Source organism: Acomys russatus, chromosome 17 (genome assembly GCF_903995435.1).
Source record: "Acomys russatus chromosome 17, mAcoRus1.1, whole genome shotgun sequence".
NCBI classification, from domain to species: Eukaryota; Metazoa; Chordata; class Mammalia; order Rodentia; family Muridae; genus Acomys; species Acomys russatus.
Window position 1 is genome coordinate 62,210,934 of NC_067153.1, and position 20,373 is coordinate 62,231,306.

The following is a 20,373-nucleotide window of genomic DNA, read 5'->3' on the forward strand; positions in this document are numbered from 1 at the left end:
TTTTTATATATAAAAGAAATGAAAACCTACATTCCACCTGCCTCTGCCTCCCGAGTGCTGGGATTAAAGGCATGAGCCGCTGCCACCACCACCGCCACCGCCACGCAGCTTCTGGTGGGATTTTCAACAGCTACTAACCTTGCCTGGTACAGTCCGGGGGTTGTAACATGGCGTTAACATTTAGTTATATATGGGGATGGTTGTGTGTATGTGTGGGTTTTTGAAATTTTTTTTTTCATCTTTGGTTGCATATGATGCAGTTTATCTGAAGATCACCGTGTTCTGCTAACTGTGTACCATTCTGTGATTGCAGAAACAAAAACCCAGAACAAAACCAAAAAGTCCTGCAACTCTTTTGTTGATATTTTGAATGCTTCTAAGTGAATACAATTTTTTTTATTAAAAAATAATTAAGATGGAGAGATTAAACTAGTTAACACCCTCCTCTGGCCTCTACACATATATGCATAAACTCCAGCACGCACACATGGGATAATTGTCAGAATACTCTTGTTTGTTTGAGACAGGTCTCTCCATTCTATGGTCCTGAGAGGTAAGCTGTAGAACTCACTCTGTAGCCTATGCTGGCCCCGAACTCATGGAGGTCTGTCTGCCGCTGCCTGGCCAGTGCTGGGATTAAGGTGTGTGCCACCAGGCCCGGCTGTTGTATTTGTAAAGTATGTGTAGTGTAGGGCATAGGAAATGTGAGTAGACTTTAAAACACACACACACACACACACACACACACACACACACACACACACACACACACACACACACACACATACACACACATACACACACATACACACACACATACACACACACATACACACACACATACACACACACACACACACACACACACACACACACACACACACACACACACACACACACACACACACACACACACACACACACACACACCCTACCTGGATTAGGGATTAGTGACAGAGTAGTTCTCTGGCATCAGAGAGGCCCTGGCTCAGTCCTCTGTACCACCCACCTCTCACCTGCTCAGCCAGTGCCCACCACTCTTAGGCCTTAGGATGCGAGTATCCTGTCCGCCGCCCCAGACGCATCATCAGATGCCCTGGCTGTGCTCTGCCTCAGGCCATTTGATCACTTTCTTGATCGACTTGCTGGACCGTGCAGGCATATTAATTTCATAAGTCTCCTGGTCATGCCTGCCCTGTTGTCATCCACATAGCAGGTTTACTTAGAATTGCTTAAACAGTTCCCTTCGTTTAAGATCAAGAGCACACAGAAAAAATGGCGGCAAACGACTTAAAAGCAGTTTATCTTCTTGTGAGTTTATGACTCAAAAAATAATGGAGAAATCAATGCAGCGGGGCATTGTGGCAGAGACCTGCGACCTCAGTGCTTGAGGGATCAAAGCGGAATCAAGGCCAGCTTGGATTCAAAGAAGTGAGACCGTCCCTTTGGCAAAACTCCAAACAAACCCCAAACCACCAGACAGGTTCGGCAACTATTCCATAAAACCCACCAGGCTCCAACTGTAACTGTTCCCCGGGCACTACTGCCCCGAGTGAGCTGAGTTACATAATAACCAAGTATAATGAACGCGAAGATCGACAGTTGCACTTTAAATTGATAGGTGGCTCAAAGCAGTGACTTAGCAAGGAGCCTGAACTAACTTCCGACCGCCACAGTTTAGAATGGAATCTGAGCAATTGTTGACTGAGGCTTCGGCGAGGTTTCCTTCCACTTCCTTTATTAAAACAAAACAAAACAAAACAAAAACTGAGTTTGGGGTGAGTGCAGCGGGAAGAGGAAAGAGGAGGGGCCTCAGCTGCCTGGTACTGTGATGCGCTCCACGCGGTGACTCTTCCTAGAAAAGGCTTGGACGGGTGGTGTGGAAGTACGCACAGCAGCACACAGCCATTCGCAGCCGGAGACCAGCAGCAGCCTCCACACCCAAACAAGTGCAGGCAGGACCAGAGTCGGAGCCGAGGCTGTAACCTTCCGAAGAGATGCGGGGGTCCAGTCTAGGGACACTGCGCCTGCCGGGAGCTGCGCCAGCTTCGGCTGGTGGGCCTGGTGGGGGTGGGGAGGGATGGGGCGGGGTGGGGGGGCTGCCCCGGGTCTGGATTTTGTTGTTCGGCTCGGCCGGCGCCTCCTTCCTCTCTGATTGGCTCTGGAGCGCGGCCAGGAGCCTGCGCCCTGCTTCTCCTCGAGACCGTTCCAGGCGGTGGCCTTTTCTCCTCTCCCCGCCAAGATGAGGCTCGCCGTCCGGGCCCTCCGGCTTGTGGTCGGCATCCTGTCGCTGCCCATGTTCCTGCTGAACCTCCTGGGCGTGTGGAGCTGGATATGCAAAAAGTGGTTTCCCTACTTCCTGACGCGCTTCACCGTGATGTACAACGAGCAGATGGCCAGCAGGAAGCGGGAGCTCTTCGGCAACCTGCCGGAGTTCGCCGGCCCCTCCGGGAAGCTGTCGCTGCTGGAGGTGGGCTGCGGCACCGGGGCCAACTTCAAGTTCTACCCTGCGGGGTGCAGAGTGACTTGCATCGACCCCAACCCCAATTTCGAGAAGTTCTTGTTCAAGAGCGTCGCGGAGAACCGGCAGCTGCAGTTCGAGCGCTTTGTGGTGGCGGCCGGGGAGAACATGCACCAGGTGGCCGATGGCTCGGTGGACGTGGTGGTCTGCACCCTGGTGCTGTGCTCGGTGGAGAACCAGGAGAAGCTTCTGCGTGAGGTGTGCCGAGTGCTGAGGCCGGTGAGTGACAGATGTGGGGACTGGCTAGTCCCATCTATGTGAGCAAAGGTGGCCCCATCAGTTTCAGGTGAATTCTAAACCAAAGGGAAACCGACTAGGGAAGAATTTTGTACGCTGGGCACAGTGGCGCACGCCTTTAATCCCAGCCCTCGGGAGGCAGAGGCAGGAGGGTCGCTGTGAGTTCGAGGCCAGCCTGGTCTACAAAGCGAGTCCAGGACATCCAGGGCTACACAGAGAAACCCTGTCTCAAAACAAAACAAAACAAACAAAAATTTTGTGAAAGAAAAATAGTGGCAGAGAGCTACCAAGGTAAGTGAGGGCGCAAAAACCAGAATATATAAAATTCTAAACTGCTTCAGAGGGAAGAGCCTGCAGGCGGCTCAAACGTCACACGTGGTAACTGGCGCTCCCAGGAACCGCTGAAGGGTTTGTGCCACTGATTTAAATAAGTTACAAGTCCCATCCCTGGGGAGGCAGAAGCAGACGGATCTCTATGAGTTCGATGCTAGCCTGGTTGCCGTAGCGAGGTTCAGGCCTACCAGAGCTACACAGAGACCGTGTCTCAAAAACAAAAACAAAAAACAAAAAACAAACAAACAAAAATTTACAGGTCACTAAGAATATTGATTTTGTTTTTTAAAACTGGTAAGAAAAAACAAAAAGGATGAGAAACTGGGCAGGAACAGGAATATAAGTTAAAACACGAGTATATGAGAAAGACATAAATCCTGGCTAGGGGCCATTTTTGGTCATAGACTTACTGGCTATATGTTCTGGGGTAGGCCTGGGACGGGCCCTCTCACACAGGAAGGGTTTTTGAGAGCTCATTTATTAATATTAAAATGTCAAGTAAACGTACTTTCTCTACTAGAAATGTCTCTATAGCTACACATGTGCAAAGCCTTGTCCATCCTAAGATGTTCCGTAAAGGAGCATTTGCAAACTGGAAAGAACCTGTCTGTGCATGAAAGCTTGCCACTATCAGCAACTCTGTAGGATTGTAAAGGTCAAGAGCTGGGTGTTGGTCCACACATATAAACCCCATGATGTCTCAGTCTCTCAGAGGCTGCAAAGGATGGGAAGGCAAGCCTCCGCTATGTAGCAAGTTCAAGGCCCGCCTGAATTATATAGTGAAATTCTATCAAAAAACAAAACAAACTTAAAAAACAAAAAACCCACAGGGGCATGGAGGCACACTCAGAATGCAGAGGCAGTCGATCTCTGTGAGTTCAAGGCTAGCCTGGTCTATAAAGGGAGCCCAGGATAGCCAGGGCTACACAGAGAGACCCTGTCTTGGAAAACAAAAAACAAAACAAAACACCAACAACAAACGGTAGTCATGCGGTGGTGGCTCCTACCTTTAATCCCAGCTCTTGGGAGGCAGAGGCAGGTGAATCTCTTATAAATTGGAGGCCAGTCTGGACTATAAAGTGGTCCAGGACAGCCAAAGCTACACAGAGAAACCTTGTCTCAAAAAACCAAACCAAACCAAAAACAAAAACAAAATAGCCAGCAGGTGAAGACCCTTAGCCAGGCTGAAGGACACAAACCCACAGCCCTAGTGCTGAGCACACACCCACAGCCCTAGTGCTGGGGTAGGGGCGCAAACGGAGCATCCTCAAGTATGAATCCCACCTGGCTGATAAGACCTCGTCTTTAAAACACAAACAATAGAGCCGGGCATCGTGGCGCACACCTTTAATCCCAGCACTTGGGAAGCAGAAACAGGCGGATCATTGTAAATTCAAGGCCAACCTGGTCTACAAAGTGAGTCCAGGACAGCTAAGGCTAACACAGAGAAACCCTGTCTCAAAAAACAAAAACAAAAAACTCAAATAAATAAATAAATAAATAAATAAATAAAATGTACCCAAACTTACACATGATCTATCTTTTTTGTTGTTGTTGTTTTTTGTTTTTTGTTTTTTTTGAGACCAGGTCTCTCACAAAATAAGGAGTCTTGATTAGCCTGACACTTTGTATGTTTACCAGGCTTGAACTCACAGAGCTCTGCCTGCTTCTGCCTCCCAAGTACTGGATTAAAGACACGCACCACTACACCCTGCCCAGGTCTAGCTCTTTAGTGAGGACACTGCTGCCAAATGGTGCTGGTCATCTTCAACAACACTTGCTTCCTCGACCCTGAGGGTCCTTCCCCGGCTCTCATTACATAGTCCATGCATATACCCCTGCCAGAAGGCTCATGGGCCCCCAGACCCTAACTCTGTGGAGCTCGCCCCGCCCCTGCCCTGTGAGGCCCCTGAATCCACAGGCCTTTAGCTCCTAGCTGGTCTCTCAGCTTTTGTCTCCTGTCTCCTGCCGTAGCCTGAGGGAATGGCATGGTTTTGTTTTTTATTAGGAAATTCTGTTTTCTATTACTTGAATTTACCTGTTGAACTTGGGGTGACTACGTTCCTACACTCTGAATTCGTCTGGAAAGTCTTGCCTTTGCGTAGCCAGGACTAGTGTAGTTTGAAAAGTGGCGGACAAAAGGGAGACGGGTTTCTTTCTTTGCAGCTGGTTAATAACGTGCAGTTGCATCTAGGTGACCTATGTGGGCTGCAGTGACAGTCAAAGGGCAGCAGGGCCCACCATCCCTGGCCGAATAAAAGCCCCGAACGCTGCCCCGAGTTCAGGAACGCTTGGCGATGGCTCAGCGCCTCCGCAGCGTTATTTTCATATTGATGAAGTAGTACGGCCTTTAAAGCAGCACGGTTGAGTCTGGGAAGCTTCTTTTGTAGACTCCTACTGTCCTTCTAGGCGTCCACCTTGCAGCCAGTGCCTGGGACCCGTTCTGCCCACGTGTGAGCCTGCACACCAGAAGAGGGCACCAGATCTCATTGTAGATGGTCACGAGCCCCTGTAGTTGCTGGGAATTGAACTCAGGACCTTTGGAAGAACAGACAGTGCCCTTAACCTTTGAGCCATCTCTCCAGCCCCCGCCTTACTTCATCTTAATTTACCCGCACCTTCTCAAAGCTGGCGTCAGGCCACTGGAATTTGACACTTCGGGCATCTTGTAGAGCATCTTCCCTTAAGCCAGTATCTTTAAAGTCCGCGTCTGTGTCTGTGTGTCTTCCTCAGGGAGGGGCGTTTTACTTCATGGAGCATGTGGCAGATGAACGGTCCACCTGGAATTACTTCTGGCAACAGGTCCTGGATCCCGCCTGGTACCTTCTGTTTGACGGATGCAATCTCACGAGGGAGAGCTGGAAGACGCTGGAGCAGGCCGGCTTCTCTAAGCTGAAGTTGCAGCACATCCAGGCACCACTGTCCTGGGCTGTGGTGCGGCCCCACGTTTACGGGTACGGCGTGAAATAGTGCGCCGTGGCAGGACAGATCCGAGTGGCTCTCACAGTTCAGGGCTTCCGATTTAGATGTAAAATTCACTGGGAAAGGTGAAGGCAAACTCACCCTTACAGGTTTCTGTTTAGTCATTTCCATATTGTCTCCCACCAAATCAAAACCAAATCAAAGTAGCTTTGAGTCTCGCTCCAAAGAGGTCAATGGTCTTTCACAGGCATTTGACAATGCAGCAGCGTGGGGGACTAACAGCGTGCAAACTGAATACATACATACCAGCTGCGGGAAAATCCACGCCTGACTAACACAGGAACACCCCCCACCTCGCCCCCTCCCACTCCGGCAGAGAGGAAATATGGACACGCTTGCTATCCCGGGGTCACGGTCTGGCTTCTGCACTGCACATGCTCTGGCTGGCGGCATCTCACCAGAGCCTGTTGCCCCACACTGCACACCCCAGAGCTCCTGAGAGCAGTGTCCTCACAGAGCAGGCGTGATTCTACGGCTAATCTCTTCTTAGCTAGCACATACTTTGGGGAGCATAGCAGACTATAGGTAGTCAAAGGGCCCAGTGTAGTTAGGGATAATGGGCACATGTGTGGGGGACCCTAAAAGTAGTCTGTGAGAGTGGCCAACAAGGACGGAGGGATTCTTCTGATCAAATTCCACTGGTCTTGAGCCAGGCAGCGGTGGCGCAGGCCTCCATTCCCAGCACTCGGGAGACAGAGGCAGGCAGATCTCTGAGTTTGAGGCCAGCCTGGTCTACATAGCAAGTACCAGAAACAGGCAGGGCTACACAGGGAAACCCTGCCTTGAAGAAAAAAGTTCCACTGGTCCTGAAATGAAACCATGGTCATCACTGCACACATTGAGAGAGGGTCTGGGTGGGCCCATCCATCGCTGTCAGCTGTAGCTTTATGTATCTAAATAAGTATATGTTTTCTGAGATGATTTTGCAGAAGTCCTATTTTAAATATCAATCAATAAACTCATATTCGCTTAAGAAATGGAAATAGTAAAAAAAAAAAAAAAAAAAGAAATGGAAATAGTTTCTACATCAGCCCTTTTGGCTTCATTTGTGTCTTAGTGTCTCTGAGAAGGAAAACTTTCCCTTGGAAAATTGAGGTGTTAGCTGGGCAGTGGTAGCACACGCCTTTAATCCCAGCCCTCAGGAGGCAGAGGCAGGTGGATCGCTGTAAGTTTGAGGCCAGCCTGGTCTACAAAGTGAGTCCAGGACAGCCAAGGCTACACAGAGAAACTCTGTCTAAAAAAAAAAAAAAAAAAAAAAAGAGAAAACTGAGGTGTTTAATGTTGAGATGTTCTGCTCTTTTGCAGCGAGGTGTCATGTACGACATACGAGGGCTGGCTCCGGATGCTTTGGCTTACAGTTTGAAAGGCTATAGTCCACCTGGGAGGGGACTGCTTATCTCCTTCAGCAAGGCCACAAAAGGCCTCACAGCCTTCCAGAACAGCTGGCTGGGAGCCAAGTGCTCAGCCTCAGAAGCCTGCTGGGTGGGAGAGTTTGGGGGGCGGCCTGCTGGGTGGGAGGGTTGAGGGGGTGGCACATTTAGCATCCAAATGACTGTAGGACGCTACTAGATTTTAACCACTTTGGAAGGATCAGAGTGTGGTGTGCGTGTGTAGCTGTGACCTTTTTATCTTTTTTGGTTTTGATTTTGGTGGTGCCATGCTAGGGGTTGAACCCAAGACTTGTAAGCAAGCTAGGCAAGACCATACCATGAGGCCCCAACCCTTTAATAAGAATTTTGTGTTGGGGGTTTTGTTTTGAGACAGGGTCTCTCTGTGGAGCCTTGGCTGTTCTCAAACTCACAAAGATCCACCTGCCTCTGCCTGCTGTGTGCTGTTCAAAGCCATGTGCCACCACAGCCATCCAGAGTGCGTTTTGAAATGTTTAGGTTCAAGGATTCTATTTGTGAATGCCCAAAGCAGGAAGGCAGGTGGCCCACTGCGCTGCCTCAGAGCACAAGTTCAGTGTTGCTGGGGCTCGGAAGATAAGTGGCCTCATCCCTGAACGTCAGAGACTCCTTTACACAGCATGTTACCTCTGGGTCCTGCTGGTCTGATCTTTGTCACAAAGGCACAGGCACCTCATGAAGTCTACTCATCGCACTGGAAAGTAACAGCCCTCTGCCGAGAGGACGAGCCAACCCCTTGTCTGCACGGAGTGGCAAACAGCCCACTTCTACTAGAGAGCATCCAGAGAAACAACTTTTAAGAAGCAAACACAGGATTTTCTTGCTTACATGTTACCGAGAAAGTTTCGGAGGCCCCAGCTTCCAAAACTGCACCGTCTGTTTGACAGCCATGTCTGCCATATTATACATATTTCTCCTCAGTCTCAGAGAATGCACATTTAAAAACCACTTTGAGCCGGGCGTGGTGGTGCACGCCGTTAATCCCAGCACTCTGAGAGGCAGAGGCAGGAGGATCTCTGAGTTCGAGGCCAGCCTGGTCTACAGAGCGAGTCCAGGACATTAAGGGCTACACAGAGAAACCCTGTCTCCAAAAACCAAAAGTAAGCAAAATAAATGAATGGATGAATAAAATCACTTTGAACAGGGCTGGAGAGCTCACTCAGCAGTGAAGAGCACTTCCTGCTCTTGCAGGAGACCTGGGTTAGGGTCCCAATACCCACAGGCCAGCTCAGAGCCACGTGTAACTCCAGCTGCACAGATGTGATGCCCTTTTCTGGCTTCCATGGGCAGCTGTAGCTGCTTCTGCTCCATGGCAGCCATGGTTAATATGTGCCACGGTCAGGCCTGCCGGTTAAGTGGATGCTGAGAGTTAAGACTCAGCTGGTCGCGCTTCCATGGCATCTCCAGCCCAGGTCTGCACCTCCTTACGAAGCCTGAATTGTGCTTTTCTTTTGTTAATCTATGTTGTATCCGTTTAATTCTGAGCTTCACCGGGACCTCAGGAGGGTGGAGATGGGACTCTCAAACCCTGTAGTGTTTTGTTGACTTGGACCCCGGGTGACCTGCTCCTGAAGGCTTTGTTTCTACCAGCGTATGGGCTTCATCTACCATCGGACGAGGACAGAAAGGATGAAGTGCAGGGCACACTTGGGAGGCAGACAGAGTTTGAGGCCAGCCTCGCTACACAGTGAGTTTTTCTTTTTCAAAAGAATAGCAAAACAATGAAGTAATAAACCGTGAGGTCTTGTTTTAGATAGGGCCTCACTGTGTAGACCGGGCCTAGAACTCTTGATCCTCTTACTGCAGCAACCTAAGTGTTGGAATCGCACGCACGCACGCACGCACGCACGCACGCACGCACGCACGCACGCACGCACGCACGCACGCAGGCACGCACGCACGCACGCAGGCACGCACGCACGCACGCACGCACGCACGCGCACATCCCCTTGATTTTTTTTCTTGTGGTGCTGGGGTTGAACCCTGGGCCTAGTACATGAGGCAGGTACTCTTGACTGTACTATAGGCTTTCTCTGCCAATGAAGTAAGCCAATTCAAGCTGAATTAAAAGTAAAAAAACAACTGTGAGTTCGAGGCCAGCCTGGTCTACAAAGTGAGTGCAGGACAGCCAAGGCTACACAGAGGAACCCTGTCTCGGAAAAAAAAAAAAAAAACAAGTAAAAAAACAAAACAAAATCAGATTTATTGGAGCACCCCTCGGGCGGGTTCATGTGCTAGGGAAACTGCTCTGCAGACAGGGAAGGGGGCAGAGACAAAGTGTCTGTGTGGGAAGAGAGAAATGCGGAGGGGGAGGTGGGAGGGAGAGGGAGAGGACAAAATGTCTAAATTATATAGGGAAGAGCCTATTGGGGAGGAGAAGCCCAGCCCCTAGCCTGAAAAGTTGGAAGGGCGGGGTTATGCCAGCCACACCTTGCAACAAGGACGCTGAGAGAAAACCGGGAGGCCAGGTCGGCTCTGCTGTTCAACAGGTGCCTCAGCCCTTTCTCCTGCGTCTGCCTTACTTTTTGTTTAACTGGTGATGCTTATTGACTCCCTAGGGTCTGTTCTTCTCCCAGATAAGCCATAGAAAGGTTGTCTCTTCAGCCATCTCTGAAGAAAGTGCATAGATGCCAGAAAATGCTATCCCATCAGCCCTGGGGAACAACCGCGGCTTCTGTGAGCTGAATTCCAAAGGATGGAGTGTTTCAGCTGCGTGCAGCAGCTTGGCCTACAGTGGAATGAAAGGAAGAAATTCCTGTTCAAGGCAGTGAAGGCAGGCCAGGCAAGATGGTTCGGTGGGTGGGGCTCGCTGCCAAGCCTGGAGACCTGAGTCAGTCCCCAGAATCCACACTGTCGAAGGAGAGAGCCAACTTCAAAAAGTTGTCCTCTGACCTTTGCATACGCACCACGTCAGGCGTGCACGCCCCTGCACAGATAAGTAAGAACTCTCAGAAGGCATTGAGGCATGTGGCACCATCTATAATCCCAGCACTCAGGGGCAGAGGTAATATGGCTAGCCAGGGCTACAGAGTGAGGCCCTGTCTCAAATTAAACAAAACAAAGGCGGGAGAGCAGAGCAAGGCCCCAGGGCCTGAATGAAGGGCAGGTTCCTGGTCAGGTCCTTAGCCTCTTAAGTGCTTGGGGCTGAGGCCCCCACAAGTGTTCCCATGGATTACCTACCTCCCAGTCCCACTCAAAGGTCTCATATTTATTCCCAGGATCTCAGATGTTCTGTGTCCTCTGAGTATAAAGGGAAGCAAACATTGCATAATTGTTCCTTTGCGCTCTTGGCCGCAGAGCAAACCCTTTTCTCTTGGTGTTGTTTTGAGAAGGCACAGCACTTAGCTGAAATCCAATTCCTGTTTGTCAGTTAAGGCAACGGACAGTGCAGTGGGCCCTGGCACGCTGATACCAACAAAAGAAAGAGAGGGCTAATCACTTAATCTCAACATTTAAAACCAACCCAGGTTGCATTAAAGAATCATAGGAATTTCCTAATGAGCTGTTGAGCCACTGGCTCTGGGCCATGCAAGAGAGCATGCTGAGGTCATGGCGACCAAGAGCAAAGAGCCAGCACCGGTCACTGTACCCAATTCCTTGGGTTAAAAACAATAGTAACAGTGACTAAGCAAGATAGAATTACCCTCTTCTGCAGATAAAGCACTTATATGCAATAAATAAAATAAATAAATAAATAAATAAATTTTTAAAAGAAGTTTTCTTCTAAAGGAAAGTATGTGAGAGACTGGAAACTTATACTCTGTGTGTAAACTACAAAAATTACTGGTCAAAATGTATCATTCCTAAAAGTCAAAAACAAAAAACAAGTAAACAACACCAAAAAGTAACCCCATATGGTGGCACAGTCCTGAAGTGTTAGAACTGGGGAGGCAGAGGGGGAAAGATGGAGAGGCAAAGCTAGCTCAGGGTACAGTGGACAGTTTAAGGCTAGACTGGCTACACAGCAAGACTGCCTAAAAAGCAACCCCTAACCCACAAGGATCTTCCTTCTGTCAGGGCTCCTGGTCCGGAAGCAGGTCCCTGACGTCCAGCGTCTCCATGGACAGACCCTTTCATACCGTGCCTCTAAAAACGAATACAGACTTCGATTCTAAAGTGCCTTTAGTCCAGACACAGTGGCACACGCCTGTAATCTCAGCAGTGTTCAGGAAGTAGAGACAGGAGAATGGCAGCTTTGAGGCTAGTCTGGGCTACATGTACCCTCTTTGCCTGAAAACGTAAAGTCCCCTTTTCTACGTCACACAGTGACGTTAACAACTTGCTGATTTCCTGTCTCCAAGGCAGGCAGGCTCCCCTCCATCTGATACAAGGGAAACTTGTTTGGGAGGATTCCCAAGGCTGTGCCCACTTCCCCAGGAGCCTCTCAAGAGCCCCAGGTGTCGCGTATTTTCCCCTTCCTCCCTCATTTCACCGTGAATGGCCACTGGGACTCCTCTGTTCTACTCTGTCCCTTTAGCCTTTATTCTGCCATCAAGCTGCGTGTCAGGAAGAAGTCTCACACCATCCCTGTTCGAGACCCCACTCTAGCACACTCAGGTCAGTGAGCTGCAGTCACCTTGGGCGAGAGGAGGAGTAGAGCCTTCGGGGCCAACAGAAGACAGCTGTCTCTAAGGCCAGGCTGTATCTCAGTAAAAGCAAAGCTCCCACCGGCCAGCTGTGGTGGCACACGTCTTTAATCCCAGCCCAGGCAGAGGCAGGCGGATCAATGTGAGTTCAAGGCCAGCCTGGTCTACAAAGGACAGCTAAGGCTGCACAGAGAAACCTTGTCTCAATAAAAAAAAAAAAAAAAAAAGAGTGAAGTTTCCAGAGAACCAACTTGTCCCCTGCCCCAGGTGGCAAAGAGCATCTGTCACTCTGCAGAACGGACTGGGACAGATGCAGAGCCTGACTGGGACTGTTTCATGATACACACCTCGGTTCCCCTCCCCCAGCTCTTCCTCTACTTGGCTTTTTAAATTTTGTCTTATGTATTTATGTGTATGGTGTTTCGTATGTCTGTGTGCTACATGCATGTGTGGTGCCCAAGGCAGCCAGGAGATGGCACCGGGACCTCTGGAAGTGAAATTACAGACGGTTGTGGTGGGAATCAGACCTGGGTCCTCTGGAAGAGCAGCCAGTGCTCTTAACCTCTGAGCCGTCTCTCCAGCCCCATTCTTTCTCTATTTAAATTGCCAGTCTGAGGGGCTGGAGAGATGGCTCAGAGGTTAAGAGCACTGGCTGCTCTTCCAAAGGTCCCGAGTTCAATTCCCAGCAACCACGCAGTGGCTCTATCTATAATGAGATCTGGTGCCCTCTTCTGGTGTGCAAGCTCACATGCAGACAGAACATGCCTGTTGGACCGTGGTCACGGAACCCCTTTATCTGTGCTTCTGATGTGTCCACACAGTAATCTTTCTCTGCCTTTCACCAGCACCCTCTTTAACTGGGCTCACTGTGTGGCTCAGCTTTGTGCTTTTGCACTCCTGGACCCACACCGCCACAAATACAGCAGGACAAAAGTTCAGCCAACAGACAGTCCGTGGGAGGTGGGGGGGGGGCGCCAGCGAAGCTTCGGGTTGTGCAGTGAGCTGTGCACTCCTGCACACAGGCTGGTGCAGGGCTCCAGCACCAGCTGGCGCAGGACAGCAGACTGACCAGCCGCTGCCTGGCTAGAGGAAACAGGAAAACAGCCGGGAGCCCCCCCAAAACTGTCAAGTGAAATATAACATGGTACCATTTGTGCTTTGTGGCTGGAGAGAGAAAATGACACAGGGAGCCAGATGATCCACAGTGTCTGTGCATCTGACGCTGCGCATGAGACGGAGAATCAGCTTTAGGAGCTGGAGCGGGTAGTCAGGAGTTGAGGGGGGCACAGTGCGCCCACTCCCCGCATGCAGATCGCCGCACTGCAGGGAACCTGCAGAGAGGCTGCTAATGGAGTGGCTGCTGGGGCGGCCTCTTCTAGAAAGGATTTATGAAAGGAAGAGAGGAAAACAAACTATCAGATGACATGGCACAGGGGTGTGTGTGTGTGTGTTAGAGAAACCGAGTGATTATATAAAGCTTTTCTTGGGAACGTAAAAAAGATGACTCCATTTTTACAATTGCTGCTCACAAGTTGGCAGGCCACGGGGGCAATAGACATTTGAGTTTGTTTGGTTTGGTTTGTTTGGTTCTTTCAAAACAGAGTTTCTCTGTGTAGCCCCGGCCGACCTGGAACTCACTGTAGACCAGGCTGGCCTCGAACTCATGGAGAGCCACCAGCCTCTGCCTCCCGAGTCCTGGAATTAAAGGCAAGCGCTACCACGCCCAGCAGCAGACATTCAGTTTTATAAAAACGCCCCCGAATGAATGAATGAATCTACGGAGTCTCTCTGCGGCGGAAATGCTCTAGGTAACACGGCTGCAGTGGAAGGCCTGCCACTCCCACACGCCCACCGCCAGCGTCTCCCCAAACACCACTTCCAGGAACAGATCCGTTTAATGAGTTACTTATTATTTTTTACGACAGGCCCTCGCTGGCCTGAGACCCACTGTGTTACTTTACTGCGCAGCGGCTCTGGTGCACAGGGGCGGCCATAGGCCGCTTCTCTCCTGCCACCTAGTGGCGGGGTCTGGAGTCGGCACTCATCAGGCTTGACCGCCTCTACAGGCTGAGCAGTCGCCGAGGCTCTTACACAGTCTCACTTGGCGCTTCCTACACTCAAAATTACAGACACCTACTCATCCGTCCTGAAATTGAATTTAAGTCGCTGAACTTGGCATTTCAGGCCATCTGTCAACTGATTGTTCAACGCTTTTCCCAGCTTTGTGGGTGCGGGGTGGGTGGGTGGACAACAGTATCTGAACTCAAGCCCAAACACTATGTTATTATTTTATCTGTCTGTCTGTCTGTCATCTACCTATCTTTTGTTTTGTTTTTTGGGTTTTCAAGCCAGGGTTTCTCTATGTTATCTTGGCTGTCCTGGACTCACTCTGTAGATCAGGCTGGCCTCAAACTCACAGAGATCCACCTGCCTCTGCCTCCCCGAGTGCTGGGATGAAAAGCATGCGCCACCGCACCCAGCTCACCAGATTATTTTTGAGGCAGCATCGCTCACCGAGCCTGGAGCATACCGGTTCAGCTAGACTGACTGGCCAGAAAGCCGCCTTCACTGCACGGCACTGGGATTACAGAAATGTGTCACCACGCCCGGCTCTTACTAGCAGTTTGTTGACCAGTGAAAGAGAACATTATGATCTACAGGAGAGGACGTGAGAGTGGAATGGGACAGAGCCAAGAGCACTTTGTAAACTCTCAAATTACGAATGCTGAGTGCTGGGCAGCTCGCAGGCCGCACCTTCACTGCTTCAGCACACACGAGAAGAATAGAACGAAATTGCTTTTCACACCAGAAAATATATCTTTCTTCTATAAATGTAGCTTAGGAATCCAAACTTGTGAGTTATGCATTACAATGTTTCCCAAAGCTTCAGGTTTTTATTCGGACATTTTAAAATATGCTTTTTATTTTTCATTGAAATATAGCGATTGTGAATACATACGTCCTGGTGTGGCATTCAACACATGGGTACAATATGTAGTATTAGTGTATTTTAAATATATATTCATATATATATATTCTAGCCGGGTGGTGGTGGCGCACGCCTTTAATCCCAGCATCAGGAGGCAGAGGCAGGCGGATCGCTGTGAGTTCGAGGCCAGCCTGGTCTACAAAGCGAGTCTAGGACAGCCAAGGCTACACGGAGAAACCCTGTCTCAAAACACACGTGTGCGCACACACACACACACACACACACACACACACACACATATATATTAGAATATATGTCTTTGCCTGTGTGTCTGTGCACCACATGTGTCCCTGGTGCCTGTGTAGGTCTGAAGTAGGCATGGGATCCCCTGGAACTGGAGTTACAGATGGTTGTGAGCCTCCATGTAGGTGAACCCAGGTCCTCTGCAGGAGCAACAGGAGCTCTTACAACTGGTATTTAACCACTGATCCATGCTCTACCTGATGACAGACGCTCCAAATGCAGAGTGCTGGAGCCGCGCCGGCCTGCGTGGGTTAGGCAGGAGGATAAAGCAAGTTACTAACAAGCCAGTGAAATGCCAGACGTTGTCACACCCCTTTAGTGCCAGTACTTCAGAGGCAGATGCAGGGGGATTTCTGTGAGTTGGAGGCCAGCCTGGTCTACGTAGTGAGTTGCAGGGCAGCCAGGGCTACATAGTAAGACCCTGTCTCAAAAAACAAAACAAAACAAAAACCTACCAGTCCACATATTTTCTGTGTTGCCTTTATTTTATTTTCTTATTTTCATATTCTTGGGAAGATTTAGAATATTCTAGACTCCTAGGAAAAGTTCTTTCTTTTTTTTGGGGGGGGGAAGTTCTAAAAAGAAACATTTGCCATATGTTGCCATATGTTCAGACACACATGACAAGTGTGTAGAAAAATATAAGAATGGTAAAAACTGGGTTCATCCTTAACTTTTAAATTTTATTTTATTGTTTTTAGTTTTTCAACACAGGGTATTTCTGTGTAACCTTGGCTGTCTTGGACTCACTTTGTAGACCAGGCTGGCCTCGAACTCACAATGATCCACCTGCCTCTGCCTCCCAAGTGCTGGGATTAAAGGCGTGTGGCACCACCACCAGACTAACTTTCACCTTTTTTTGGTTTTGTTTTTACCTTTTTTTTTTTTCTTTTTTTCTTTTAGTTTTTTGAGACAGGATCTCTCTGTGTTAGCCTTGGCTGTCCCGGACTCACCTTGTACAGGGTCTCACTGTGTAGCCTTGGCTGTCTCGGACTCACTTTGTAGACCAGGCTGGTCTTGAACTCACATCGATCCACCTGCCTCTGCCTCCCAAGTGCTGGGATTAAAGGCGTGTGCCGCCACCACCACCCAGCTAGTCCTTAACTTTTAAGGAGAGAACACAGGTGACCTTGGGAATTTGAGGGAGAAATAAGTAGGTATTTTCTTTAAAAACAACAGCAACAGCCAAGTGGCCAGAGAGATGGCTCAGTAGCTAAGAGCACTTCCTGTTCTTCCAGAGGATCTGGGTCAGTTCCCAGCTCCCTCAGAGCAGCTCACCGCCATTGGTAACTTCAGTTCCAGGGGCTCTGACACTCTCTTTTGGTGTCCAAGGCACTGCACGCACATGTGCACCGAATACATGCATGCAAAACATACACATAAAATAAAATAATTAAAAAAAAAAAACTGTTCCTGCAGGTGGAGATGCTTCTTTGTGGCACAGTGCTTGCCTGGCGTGTGAAAAGCCTACAATAAACACACCACTCCAGGAGGAAAACACACACCAAACATTTGTGTAAGCATTGTGCCAACACCTCCCAATGCCACGGGTAAAACATTAAACTCAGAAGTCCCCCTCCCCCCAGCGCCTCTTGGTCTTTGACCTTTCCCACTAGGCCTGTTCTCAACTTAGAAGCGACTCTCTCACCAGGTGTGGTGGCGCGCGCCTTTCATCTCAGCACTGGGGAGGCAGAGGCAGGTGGATCGCTGTGAGTTCGAGGCCAGCCTGGTCTACAAAGCGAGTCCAGGACAGCCAAGGCTACACAGAGAAACCCTGTCTCAAAAAAATTTTTTTAATTAAATAAATAAATAAAATAAAATGTAAAAATCCCTGGGCAATGTTACAAGATATTTGATCACGCTGTGAACCCTGAGATTGTAAATGTAAAAAACAAAAATGTTTTTTGTAACCCAAGAGCTTTCTGCAAACAAGAGCTAAATAAAGTCAACCATAGGTCAAGAGGCCGAGCAAGCAACAAGCTGACATAAGAAAACACAGGAAGGGGGGACACTGAGAAAGGGTATTTACAGCCTGGAGAAGGAAAAGGGCTTTTTTCTTCGGGACCTCAGCTGAGGAGGAAGGTCAGCTGGGCGCTTTCACTACCTCTCTGAGCCAGCATGTTTTCAACCCAGCAACTGCCTCCTGAGTGTTTATTGGTAAAATTGAATATTTGGGATTTTGTTTAAAAAAACAGGCATGGGCCGGGTGTGGTGGTGCATGCCTTTTTTTTTTTTACCCCGAGACAGGGTTTCTCTGTGTAGCCTTGACTGTCCTGCACTTGCTTTGTAGACCAGGCTGGCCTCGAACTCACAGCGATCCACCTACCTCTGCCTCCCAAGTCTTGGGATTAAAGGCATGTGCCACCATGCCTTTTGTAACATTTTAAACATCAGAAAGCTGTGAATTTTTCCAGGCTGCCCACTAATTGTCTCTGAAAAGGTGGTGCCTAATTACAGCATTAAGAGCTTATTTATTAGGCTGTTGACCAAACTTCTCCTCAGTGGAGTTCAATGACATCATCAATAACTTATCAAGTTCCAGGTCTGCCTGAGTTACACAAGACTATCTCAAAAAAGCTAAAAGACAGAAAGAAGGAAAGAAAGAAAGGAAAAGAAAAGAATGTGAGCTAGTAATCCAAAGGCGTGACGACTTCAGGGGGAACCACCACTCTGATTTTGTTTTTTTGTTTTGTTTTGTTTTTTCTTTTGGTTTTTTGAGACAGGATTTCTCTGTGTAGCCCTGGCTGTCTAGGACTCACTTTGTAGACCAGGCTGGCCTGGAACTCACAGCAATCCACCTGCCTCTGCCTCCCGAGTGCTGGGATGAAAGGCGTGCGCCACCACCATTCTGAAAACAGGGAATTAACCGGTCCAGGCAACATTCAAGCACTGAAAGTATAATCAAGATCAGGACACTTATATAACACGAGATTATCAATTAAAGTGCTTTTTAATTACAAGAGGAAACATAGTAACGTTATGGTGGAGAAGCTGCGCTGACTCACTGTAACTGACAGGGTGTGGCAGTCTGAGGAGTCCATGACACTTTGGTCCCCTAAGGCAAAGCCAGGTCATTCAATTTGCCCCAGAAAAGAATTTACTGATGAGCCGGTGTAGAGCAGAGCTGGAGTTTATTAATATTCCTAGCAGAGACTTAAGCCTGGAAGTTAATAGTGAGGGTTGTGGGGAGAGTAAGTCACACCGGAGAGTCTGGGCCCGGGCTCCGCAAAGGACTCCCGCTTAGGCATCTTCACAGTAGCCACGTAATCACCTGGGGGCGGGGCAGCTCTGAGTTACAGTGCCAGTGTCCCTGAGGAACTGAAGTGAGATTAGAAAGTGCTTCTGACAGTAAAGGTGCAGGAGACCCCTTCCCCCTGGGAAAGGGGCACAGCCACGCATGGAGGTCTCGGTGCTCAGGTCTTGTGCCTGCTTCCCTGATTTAACATTCTCGACTGAAAACGACTCCGTGTGAGGAGTACGGCCTCTGTGTGAGGAATACGGCCTCCCTGTGAGGAGAGAAACACTTCTCTACTTCACGTGAAGTGCTGGCAGACACTAGCCTGAACTTGGCCGGGGTCACAGGTTAGTTCCCGACCACAGCCAGTCAGTAAACAGAGCACACTGCAGGGAAGGCACATTGCTTTCAGCTGGTATCGACCGATTGGCAGTCTGCAACACCACACAGGTGGTCTGCCTGAGACGCATGCTCTCAGCCTAACCAGAAACCACCAGGGAACACTATGCCAGTAAAATACCAGTTATGAAAGTCAAAAGCAAGTACAGCATTCTTTCCGATCACCAGGACTGAAGGCACACGACAAGCGACGTGGGATCCGAGACAAAACAAAACCCGCACACATTTGGAAAAAAGGAAACTCTGATGGGCCTGCACAAAGCGCCTGCTGCCAAGCCTGATGGTCCGAGTTCGATTCCTGGGATCCACAGGATGGAAGCGGACCCGATTCCCACAGGCTGTCCGCTAACCTCTAGAAGATGTGCTCCCCACCCCCAGCAAAATAAATAAATGCATCAAAAAAGTGTAAACACCTCCCCCCTTTTGTTTTTTCTAGACATGGTTTAGACAAATGTTAATTTCTTCTATTGCACGACAGTACAGTCAATGTTTATTTTCCTGATTCTGATGAACATATTATGGTTACGCAAGAGAACACCCCAAACACACAGGAAAAGCACAGCCAGGGAAATCCTCTGCAGCTTACCAGAGGCAGGGGAGAGGACAGAGCAGGGGTGACTGACACAGGCCAGAGTTCTTTTCATGAGAATCATTTAAAATCTCAAAGGTATAAAGGAAAAAACAAAAACCCATGAACTCTACCTGGTCTTCGGCCTTCACCGTGAGATGGGTACAGCTGGAGGCGGAGCAAGGTTCCAGCAGGAAGGAAGATCTCTGAAGACCCAAGAGCACCAGGGCTGACAGTCACAACAGGACAGGCCGAACACACAGCTCAAGGCCTAGAGCGCCATGTCACCCTCCATCCGGCTTTCAGCGCCTCCCTGCTGCCCACTCTGCCTTGGATTGGCCAAAGGGCACTGATGCGTGGTGCTTTTTAAGGGATGATTGCAGGCCGGGGTAGCTACAGGTGTGAGGACACCTGGCAGGTGCCTCTGCTCTGAAACAAAGAAGTCAGAGTAATTGGCATCCGTCCTTTTCTGTTGTCTATTGGTTATCAGGAGACATTTTGGCTGTGTATCATTCATCTTTTCCCATTAGGCGCCTTTTTATTTAGTAGTGGGGATTGGACCTAGGCCTTCATGTATGGGAGGCCAGCACTGCACTACTGAGCGACAAGGCCGGCCACACTGCGCTCAGTGCCAGCACTGCACTACTGAGCGACAAGGCCGGCCACACTGCGCTCAGTGCCAGCACTGCACTACTGAGCGACAAGGCTGCCACACTGCGCTCAGTGCCAGCACTGCACTACTGAGCGACAAGGCCGGCCACACTGCGCTCAGTGCCAGCACTGCACTACTGAGCGACAAGGCCGGCCACACTGCGCTCAGTGCCAGCACTGCACTACTGAGCGACAAGGCCGGCCACACTGCGCTCAGTGCCAG

At 49.5% G+C, this 20,373-nt stretch overlaps 1 protein-coding gene across 1 annotated transcript; it reads left to right on the top strand.

The window, feature by feature from the left end:
• Window positions 1–2,143: 2,143 nt before the first annotated feature.
• On the top strand, window positions 2,144–6,495 carry Tmt1a (thiol methyltransferase 1A). Its single transcript, XM_051160349.1, has 2 exons — window positions 2,144–2,740; window positions 5,825–6,495. Exons 1-2 carry the CDS (start codon window positions 2,243–2,245, stop codon window positions 6,059–6,061), a joined length of 735 nt encoding a protein of 244 aa, XP_051016306.1. The 5' UTR covers window positions 2,144–2,242; the 3' UTR covers window positions 6,062–6,495.
• The last annotated feature ends 13,878 nt before the right edge of the window (window positions 6,496–20,373 follow it).

Bases quoted from the DNA above. Each gene is read 5' to 3' on its own strand.
- Tmt1a (XM_051160349.1), top strand. From the start codon at position 2,243: ATGAGGCTCGCCGTCCGGGCCCTCCGGCTTGTGGTCGGCATCCTGTCG. The intron at 2,741-5,824 runs GTGAGTGACAGA...TGTCTTCCTCAG, and splicing joins TGTGCCGAGTGCTGAGGCCG to GGAGGGGCGTTTTACTTCAT.